Source organism: Nelumbo nucifera, chromosome 3 (assembly GCF_055504915.1).
Source record: "Nelumbo nucifera cultivar China Antique chromosome 3, China Antique-T2T, whole genome shotgun sequence".
NCBI classification, from domain to species: domain Eukaryota; kingdom Viridiplantae; phylum Streptophyta; class Magnoliopsida; order Proteales; family Nelumbonaceae; genus Nelumbo; species Nelumbo nucifera.
Genome location: NC_142651.1, coordinates 23,524,789 through 23,535,512, shown reverse-complemented (window position 1 = coordinate 23,535,512; position 10,724 = coordinate 23,524,789). Strand labels below are relative to the sequence as shown.

The following is a 10,724-nucleotide window of genomic DNA, read 5'->3' as shown; positions in this document are numbered from 1 at the left end:
AGTGTGATGCCGGAGTCGGGAGCGGCCATCCCCCAGCCGGTCTGAAACGGCCACCCCAGCGCACTTCGCACCCTGAAATAGTCCCGCTTCCACGCTGGGACCTTATTAGGGAGTCCGTGTAAGAGCTTGAAGCCCAGGCGAGGGGATAGGTTGTATGCCCGCCTACGCCTAGGAAGGGGACCCGCTTGCTTTTTCAGCATTAAAATGGAGGAGAAAATCTCCAGGTCCAAAGGGAAGTTCTCGTCACAAAATAAAGAAATCGTCCCCACTAAGTTCCTAATGGAGTTCAGGTGAAGCTGGCCGACCGTCACACCGAAGTGGTTTAGAATCTCGACGAGAAGAGGGTGAAAGGGCAGCCGCAGCCCCGCAGCGAGCTGTTCCCGGAAAATCACGATCTCATCAGGACCGTGTTCCCAAGGGAAGCTACCCGTAGGGATGAAGTAAGCGTGCTCCTCGGGCAAGTCGTAGTAGTCTATGAGGGATTGAAGTTCCTCAGGCGTCATAATCGAAGGACCGAACTGATCTATAACCCGGCCACAACGGGAGGTGGACGCCGACCTACCCGAAGCACCTCGGCCCGTAGGTTCAACCCATTCCTCAGGACCTACATCGGGTTCACTTGAACTACCAGGGGACGCAAACCGATTGGTAGAACCTACATCAGACCCGCTTGAACAGCCCGAACCCTCCGAACTAGACATCAGAGAATAAAGCGGGATTCCGAAAGCACTCACCCGGGAAGAAGACTGAAGGAAGACCGCGAAAGCTCGAACAAGCAAGGAACCTGGGACGCGAGCTGAAGAGCCTGAACGTGAACTGGAACTTAGGCGCGAGCTCAAGATATACAACAGTAGCACGGACGGGGTCCCCCCCCCCCCCCCGCGCGCTATTTATATCCACTACGGCCGGAAAGCGACGGCCCAGATCGAAGCCAATCCAACGGCCCACAGCCACGCTAAACCGCACATCTTCCAAAACCAATCAACGCACGTCTCTCTGAAACCGACGAGGCGTCGCGCACGTCTTGTCAGAGGACAGGTGTCAGCACGCGTCTTCCCGAAACTGACAGGGTGTCGGCGCACGTCTCCTCGCAATAAAAGCGTCTGCAACGCAACTCTCAAACAACTGCCGTCACGACTCCCAAACGCGCGCCCTTTTTTGAAAATCAAATTAGAGCAAGCGCGCTCAGCGCGGACCAAAACCCTCTTGCTACCTTGCAAACTCCCCGCGCTAAGACGGGACCCTTGTCGCAGGGAGTGGGGGGCAATTGATGAAGGGGAATTTGGCCCGACCTCGCAGTTACCCGACACGTTGCAGAAACAAGCAACTCGGGACAGTAGAGCGCCCGAAGCAAGCACCGAAAGCAAAGTCCAAGCTCGCTACTGAGCCCGAACTCCAGACCGCCCTACTAGGAGCTCGAGCTCCTTGTTAAGAGCCCGGGCTCCCTACTAGGAGTCCGAGCTCCCTGTTAAGAGCCCGAGCTCCCTACCACGAGTCCAAGCTCCCTACTGGGAGTCCGAGCTCCCTGTTAAGAGCCCGAGCTCCCCGCCAAGAGCCCGAGCTCCCTATTAAGAACTCGGAGCTCCCTACTGAGAACCCGAGCTCCCTGCAAGGAGCACAAACTGTATTGGGCCCCAAGCCTCGCAAAGCTGTGACCCGAGCTGGCCCGTGGCAGCTCGGAACACTCCCCAAACCGAACTCAAGACATCTCGCTCACTCCAACACTTCGCCTCCGAAACACCAGGCTGATCAAATGTACTTGACGCCAGGGATGTCGGTATCCTTGGGCGACGCACCTGACTGATTTGGGATCCGACGCCTGACAGTCGCCCTTCAAACGGCCTCCTGCTACCGCCACCTGCCACCGTCGTTACTAACCGTAGAGACGGCTCTGACAAAGGAACAGTGGCGGTTCTGACCGGACAGAGGAAATGACATCCGAACTGGCAGGAGTTCAGAAGTAATCATGCCCGATCTGATAGAAGCCTGGAAGTGAGTGCGCGAGGTGGTTATAAAAGGCTCCTACGCCCCAGAAACGAGGTATGCTAACTTTTGCGCTATCTGGTCTATCTTGCCTTTGAGAAACTCTAACTTGAGCTTCGGAGCCCTTACGCCGGGTTCTCCCCGGAGCTTCTCTTTTCCCTCCGTTTCAGGTCCCTGACCACCCGATTCAGAGACAAGATCGTTGACAGCTAAGATCGGTCGGATCGTGCACCATCAGTTACCATAAAGCATAGGTAGGGCTGTAATTGAATCAAAATCGGACTGGATTTAGCAAGATCTGAGTCTTCATCCGAATATTGAAAACTTACATCCCAATCCAATCCAAAATCGATCAGATTTGAATACCTTGTGTTCAAATTCAAATCCAAACGGATTTGAATCGGATTTGGATTTAATCCAATTCTATTTTAATCTTTTAAAATACAAAAAAAAAGGATATTTGATTACTTTTCAGTTTTATATATAATACATTAATGTAAATATAACACACTGAGTTTATTATATATAAATCTATATATAAGAAAAAAATATATTTTTTATAATTTTAAATATAATTATATAAATTTATATATTAAAATTAATAAATATTATAATATAATTAGATTTGGATTTTAATTGGATCGAATGACATATTGGGCATTGGATTTTCAGGTATCAAAAGTAGACGGGTGCAAATGGATCGAGTAATAGGATTGTATTTTTTATTTTGTTTTTATTTATATAAATTGGTATTTTTTTATGTTAATAATTTGTTAAAAATTAAAGAAGTTAAATTAGATCAGAATATATTGGGATATTTGACATCCTTCACAGATTTGGATTCAAATCGCTGATCCCATCGGATCTAAGATTTATGTCATCGGATCGGATTCGGATGTACGCCAATTTGAAATTCAATTCTATCTATTTGCATCCTAACCATGAGCACCCCTAGAATTCAAAGGGGGGTTTGTATCAATCAGCCCAGATGAAAAGTGAATTGATGTTAAATTCACGGACAGGTTGTGATTTATAGGGGGAGAAGGCTAGTAGTAGAGGGGATGGAATTCAGAATTCTGCATCGTGTATCTGTACTTCTCCCTTCTTTTTCCGCATTTTCTTCTTTTTTTCAGTAATTCTGTGGGTTGTCGGCTAATCCGGTAGCAATCCTATGTGCCCGGTTTTCTAACGTGACAAATCAGCTACTCCCGACGGCGTAGCCTTCGTTAAAACCGTGACATTATAGCGTTCGTTGTTCGCTGTCGCCCCATTTTAACGTCATTTCATCTGATTGAAGGTGGGGCCGCAGCAAAACATCAGGGGCTGTGATCACGGTTTTATCCTAAGTCTACACCAAAGGGAGTAATTGATATTTACCACTCAACAGCCAAAAGGGAAATTGAAATTTAATTTCTATAAGGGTCCAAGCAGTCATCTCTATCTCCATTCTCCGCACGTTACATTATAGAAGTAATAAATAGAGATGGGGCAGTCTCCCTCCCTCCATATCCACAGTTGAAGTAGTTAGCAGACATACTGAAATTTTCTTGCGAGAAGTGAAACCCCGTTGGAGGTGGTAGGCAAGCGAAATGGCGGAGGAAGGAGAACAGAGTAAGGTTGCAGAGGAGGTACAGGAGAGTAGTAGCAAGGTGGCTATCATGGTGGCGGTTGATGAGAGTGAGTGCAGCACCTACGCTCTCAACTGGGCCCTCGATAATCTTCGCCATTGCTTCTTGGATACGCCGCTTACTATTTTTACCGCACAGCCCGCTGCTGACTACGATTATCTATACGGTGTCGCCAGTACGCTCTTCCCCATCTCTGTTTCTCACTAGTTATATCTTGATTCTCAGGACTGATTTAACTAATTTTGTATTTCTGAGTTTTTTTTTTTCCTTGTAAAAGAATGTCGTGGGTATGCATAATTATTTAAAATTTTCTTTTGTAATATCCTATAAGGAACTGTCTTGTCCATGAGACAAAATGAAATGTTGTGGGTATCACTCTTGCTTGTTATGAATTAATCCTGTTGTCTACTAAACGAGTTCTATGAAATGAGTAAATTGGGTGTTTCTTGATTAGTCTCTAGGTGTGTATCCTGAGATTCAAATGATTTTAACTACTTAAGACAATTAATCTTCTTAATAACTCTGTATTGGCTGTTTCTTCAAAACTTCGTTTATGAAAGTAATTCTTTTAGGGACTTGAATTCTTGGGTTTGTCTCGTGCAATGGAGTGATTTTTAGATTCTGATTTCCTAAATCTATCTCACCTTTTATTCTCTTTTTCCACAGATCAGGACTTAATGGACTCGGTCAGGGGATATCAAAAAACAGCAGCAGCTGCTATATTTGCAAAAGCTAAGGAAATTTGTGCCAGCCATGGGGTATTGCCAACTTACTTAACCTTTTGACTGAAAACTTGTATAGTGGGTGACACCAATGTAATCTCTAATCTCTATTCCGATTTCCTTTTTTCAGTAAAGAAATGCATTTGGTCATGTTGATAGCTTTACTAAGTACTCTCCTTGAAGATTAAGCATATTTTCTTTGTAATGCTATTTTTGCATGCAAAAGGTTGGCATCAGTTTGATTCATCAGATGTTAAATATTGTGGACAAGATGCCATTGTGTCTGTAGAGGTCTTCATTTTTTTTTTGTTATTGGTCAAAGTTATTGATACCAAAGATTATCTAAAATTGGTACAGATAGAAAATATTTACAAATTATTTGCACTTTCCAATCCTTTTACAGCATTTTGGTTTGAGAGAAATTCCTGTTTTTTCTTTTTATCACAAACTGTGTTTTTCTTCTGTGAAATGGGGAGACTTGTAATCAATTAACCATTTAATCAATGACTACACTAGAACCAGGGTATGTGACTAGCAACAAACCCACATTGTTAAGTTCTCTTATTGACTAATCCATGATTTTTAATGCCATTCATGTCATGTTGATTCTTGTATATGATTTTTTTTTCTGGCATCATGCCGTCATCTGTTTATCCACAAATGCATTTTAATTATTACTATGCTCATCCAGAAGCGAATACGTCCATTAATAATAAGTGGTAACTCTCAAGGTTTGTCATGCTACAGGTAACCACAAAGACAGTTACAGCGATGGGAGATCCTAAAGAGGCTATATGTGAAGCAGTTGAAAAGTTCAACATCAATTTGCTGGTTGTAGGTAACCATGGCCGAGGTGTTATTTCAAGGTTGGTGGCCCTAGCATATGCTGTTCTACCATACAATGTGGTTCTTATTCATAGTTTTCTTGATTACTCTCGGTGCTGTTAACTCTTTAATATTTCAATTGAATTTTGGCATGAATGTTCACTTTATATTCTCCTGTTGATGTTACTGGTTATCTGATGTCATCTATGCATGAAGGCTAAACTGCATACAAAAATTTGTATGCTGCAACTTTAATTAAGCTCTATACAGGAAGCAAAAGCATAAATGAAATCATCATTTCAATATATTTACTGGATAAATTTCAAACCTATAGGTCTAGTCTTAAGTCTATCCTATTTGGTATGTGGGAACCAATCATGCATGTTATTTCATTTCAAGATGGAAAGAAATGGTTGAAATACTATTATGTATCATTATGAGATTACTTAAAATGGTTAAAACTATTATGACTCAAATGCAGACTGATTTTGGTCCTCACAATAGAAATCATGTTTCTTTGTCTTTTTTTTCTAAAAACATTTTTACTGAAAAGCATAAGCACGAAGTTTGGACTTATAGATCCTAATGAATGTGGTAAACTCTTCTCAATGGACATTTTATGGATTATCGGGTGACAATTCTGCATCTCTTTTTCTTTTATTTCTCCTTGTTCAATATGTAATGAACATCCAAAATACATCTTGACTATGTTTTCCCATGGAAGCTTCCTAGATAAACATCTAAAATACAGCTAGTCATCTCCTTTTTATGTGTACATGAATGTTAAAATTTACAAACGGAATATGTCAGGGTCTAACTCTGTGGCATATTTTGAATTCTTATTTCTACATGACCATTTTGCATCATGTATCTTGTTCTCTTTTCTTTATTAATTGATCAGGTAGGGTTAAAATTTACTGGTCGATCCATTACATCTCAGCCATATGGATGCTTGTTTAAGTCCAGTACCCACCATGAAATTCATTGTTTTGAAAAAAAAGAAAAAAAATACACTGCAACCAATCTACTGTAAGTGTAGAACATGACCCCTTCCCTTTCCTCTCCTTGGCAGTAGAACATGTCCAGAATTTGAATCTACTATGTTAATGTTTTCAAAACATAAAATCTCCTTGTCAGGCTTAAGGATTCTGGTTTCAGATTTGCTTTTAGTTTATTTCAGAACTGAACTTTTGACTAACAACTTGCTGAAATTTCAAAATTTCAAGATGTCAGTCCATTCGAAGAGTAAGGCCTGTATCTCTTATTCCAAAATTCACTTGTCTTTTTTCTCTTCCTTTCCTACTCCTGTATCCTTACTAGTACATTTCTCCATGAAATTCATACTTATCTTTCTGATTACACTAAAAATTTGAATTGGACTGTATGATGCAATGTAAATTCTTCAAATTAGGTACCTAATTTGTAGCCCTACTGGAACAAGAGCTTAAATTTCCAGAAATTTTGGGGGCGTTCTACAACATGAATGTTTTTGTTTTTATTTGTTTTTGGAATTGCCACATCAAAAAGCATGGTCTTGAACATTGTTCTTGTTTTCAAAGGAAAAACAAGTTGGTTTTGTTTCAAAAAACAACACATGTTTTTGGAACCAACAAAATAATGGTTTTTAAAACATAAAAAAAAAACAAATTTTCTAGTATAGAAACATATGATTTATGGAATAATGTTAAATAATCAGATGAAAACATGTTTTTGAAAACCAGATTCAAGAACATGTTTTTGGTTTCAGTTTTGAAAACAAAACACACACACACAACCAAGAACATGTTTTTTGTGTTTTTATATTAAGAAACAATCTGTTTTTCAAACCAGAGATGGTTTGCCCCCTTCATTGGAACGAGTATCAAAATTGCAAAATTTGATGGCAATAAAAAATAAACCACAATAAAAATGCCAAGTGTTTGTTGTTTATTTTATATGATAATATGAATATCTGCCCTGGAGTTTTATAATGCCAAGATTCCACATGCAAATCAATTTCTTACTTTGACAAATCTATAAACTATCAATAGTTTATGCTAAAGCCAGTCTTGGTGTTGGATTTTGATAATGTACAAATTATTGATATACAATAAGTGTGATGCTTCAATGAGAACCTAAAAAGAGAATGCTCATGTTTGTTGCATCATTCCCATTTTAAGCCATCTGGAATCTGAGATTTTTTTTATTTTTTGAGAGAGGTAACTGAATTCAATAAGAAAAGAGAAGGGTACACAAGAAGGCGTACTCATATAAAGAAAAGAAAAACAAAAACAGGGATCAGATCATTAGGAATTATACAGGAGGAAACTTATCAGCGTACAAATCTTCTAACAGAGCACCTAATTTTGCTAGTCCATCTGCAAGAGCATTAAATTCCCTTGGAATCCAAATCAGGTTTGCAGTAAGTCCCTTGCCTCCGTCAGAAATTGACTAAGTCTCCACGGTCCGGTCTCTTGTTTTCCTAACCATTTTATAAAGTTTGCTGAATCACCTTCAATGGAGATGTTCTGCATACTAATCTGTTAATTATTCTGTTCCCTGTATGTGCAGACAACACTTCTGCCCTGGTAGAATCTACTATGCCTATTGGCCCACTATACATCTGGAATCTGAGATTCATGATATATATTATCCATATGAGGGCTGATGCTCTAATAGGTGATAAATGAGAGAAAAAAACTTGTTTGGTTAGTTACGTGCATGGAAAACCACCTACGCACTCATAAGAAAAAGCAATCAGTTACAAGTTGAAAGGTTTAGAAGGGCTAGGGGTATACCAAAAAGGACATGGGTCAAAGTAGTAAGAAATGATTTAATTTAAGCGCTCATAATTTAACAATGGATATAGCACTAAACAGAGGGGAATGGCAAAAAAGGATTCATGTGGTGGACTCCATATAGTTGGGATAAGGCTTAGATGCTGATGATGAAAGGCTGATGCAGGGCACCCTTTGGCACTCATAATTTAACAATGGATATAGCATTAAACAGAGTGGAATGGCAAAACAGTGTGTGTATGCCCTTCTATTAATGGACCCATTAGGATCTAGTGCTTAACCACATCAAGTTTTTCCATCTCTGAGCCTAAAAATTGATTTTTCGCTGTACTGCATGGATACTAAGACGATTTCCTTTTTCTCTATTTGCTTTAAAACAGGGCCTTCTTGGGTAGTGTCAGCAACTACTGTGTTCATCATGCCAAGTGCCCCGTTCTTGTTGTGAGGAAAGCAGCATAAGGGATGGTTTCTCAGCCTCACCAACAATAGATATTGCAGTAGCAGTTAGTTGTTTGTTGTGGCCAATAAGGGTGAAGGCTTACCTTCCTAACCTCTTGCCTGAATGAGATCCTTTTTCCAAGATCTGGATATGTGAAGGAGCGTTATGTGCCTCATCTTTTACATAAATGATACTTCTACCAAAATAACTGTACAGGTTTGTTTGGTGTTGATTTTCTGAAGTAATGTTTTGAGGTCTAGGATTTTTTAACCATATTATATTCTCTTGATACTTTCTTTTGTATCCTACCTGTGAACAATATCTCAATGAATATTTGTTCATGAATAATATAATAATAGCGAGGTTTGCCCAAAAATTACAAGAAAAGTGACCCAGAATCACAAATTTGCGCTGTTGTATAATGTAAATGCACTTTAGTACAAATGGGTAGATTGTAAATTCTGGTTTATTTTTGTTTCAGGTTTTACTTTATTTTTTTCTTTTTAAGAGTAAATGGAAATCTGAATATAAGAGAGGATTAAATTAGGAAGGTGGTGCAAATTTTGCATCAAATAGAATGCAAACATGGTTACAAACGAACGTATTTAAATCTGAACCAGGTTTTAAATGTATATCCTGTTCAGATATGCACTTCATGCAAATAGACAAAGGCTCAAAGTATAAAAAACACAAAAAATTAGAAAGCCAATTTTAAGAGATGTATGGAGATATACTAGGAAAAAAAGAATATATAAAGATATGGTAGGAAAACTTATATAAATCTTAAAAGACACATTAATAACCCTAAATCTAAATCTAGGTCTTAAATGATAAAAAGTAAAGTATATAAATATAAAATATACATTCTTTAATAACCTATGTGAAGAATGAGTTACCTAGATAAATCGAGCACCTGATATTGGTGGCATGTATATTGTAATTCATAGAAAGCCAATGTAGTTATAGTTAATAGTTATAAACATATAAACTTTAGGCTGTGTTTGGTTTGAAGGAAAAAGTAGGGAAATGAAGGAAAGTGTTGGGGAACCTTTACAAACATTGTATAGGTTTTCCTACCTTTTCCTTCAAACCAAACATAGTCTTGATAAATTGTTTTTTTTTTATTCTTATTTTGTTGATAAATATGGACCAAAAGGGGAGAACTAAGTTAAAATCTATCATTTACATAAATATGATGCATGGACTTTGTTACGCAGAATTGCAAAATTAAAGCAATACGACATTTCTAATTGAGCCAAGTCAATCCAAGCCAATTCAAGTATATATTTTTGAGTTATCTTTAGTTGTTTTGATCACAATTCAAATTGAAACTTGAGTGAGTGGATAATCTCGTATGGGCATGTCAATGGGTCAACTTAAATGGTAAATTTGACTTGACTCACCCCTAGGCTTAGGGTCAGACTTATTAGGGTATAGGGTCAAGTTAGAGTTTTGATTATTTAATCTAAATCAAATGCAAGTATGGTTGGCCTGGCCCATTAGGTCATAATACCCCTATACCTATAAATGGTATTTTTGTAATTTGATATGACTTTTAATCCCTAACTTTAAATTTATGATTTGTTTTAACCTAATCAGGGTATAGGGTTAGGTTAGAGTTTTGTTTAGAGACCGGATCTGCTCCTCACACCTAGCACCTCACACACACATCCTACCATGCATTGGGAACATCTCCAGTACTTATTAATGAATATTCACGGGAGATGTTCCCAATGCATGGTGGATGTGCCTGTGAGGCACCCATTTGTGAGGAGCAGATCCCGTCACTTTTGATTATTTAACTCAAATCAGGTCCAAGTTTGGCTAACCCCCCATTCATTGGGTTATAATACCCCTACATATATAAAGGGTATTCTTATAATTTGGTCTAACTTCCAATCACTAACTTTAAAGTATGTTACTATTTGTTTTTGCTTTTTTCTTTCAAGTTGGAGAAGCATTTGAAGACAATGTGATGGGGTTGGGTTAGTATTGAGTTGAACCCTATAGGCTGGGGCAGGTTCGAAAACTGCATAGTATTGAGTTAGCTTGGTTGGGTTTGAGTGGAAGCATGGGAGGGTCAGGTTACGGCTTAGTCAAGCCCATGCCAACTCGCCCAACCCTATAGGGTTCGACCTAATACCAACCCAACATTGTGTTGCAGTCATTCAATTATATTTTTTGTGATACATTTAGAAAATTCGCCCAACCCTATAGGGTTCGACCTAATACCAACCCAACATTGTGTTGCAGTCATTCAATTATATTTTTTGTGATACATTTAGAAAATTCAAGAGCCATGAATTTAAGTTGGAAATTGGTTTATGGGTCATTGGTTTAACATCCTTAC

General features: G+C 38.9%; 1 protein-coding gene across 1 annotated transcript; it reads left to right on the top strand.

Moving 5' to 3' along the window:
• Nucleotides 1–3,427: 3,427 nt before the first annotated feature.
• On the top strand, nucleotides 3,428–8,750 carry LOC104602249 (uncharacterized). Its single transcript, XM_010265866.3, has 4 exons — nucleotides 3,428–3,786; nucleotides 4,278–4,369; nucleotides 5,081–5,199; nucleotides 8,316–8,750. The coding sequence occupies exons 1-4, from the start codon at nucleotides 3,573–3,575 to the stop codon at nucleotides 8,392–8,394; spliced, it is 504 nt and encodes a 167-aa protein (XP_010264168.1). The 5' UTR covers nucleotides 3,428–3,572; the 3' UTR covers nucleotides 8,395–8,750.
• The last annotated feature ends 1,974 nt before the right edge of the window (nucleotides 8,751–10,724 follow it).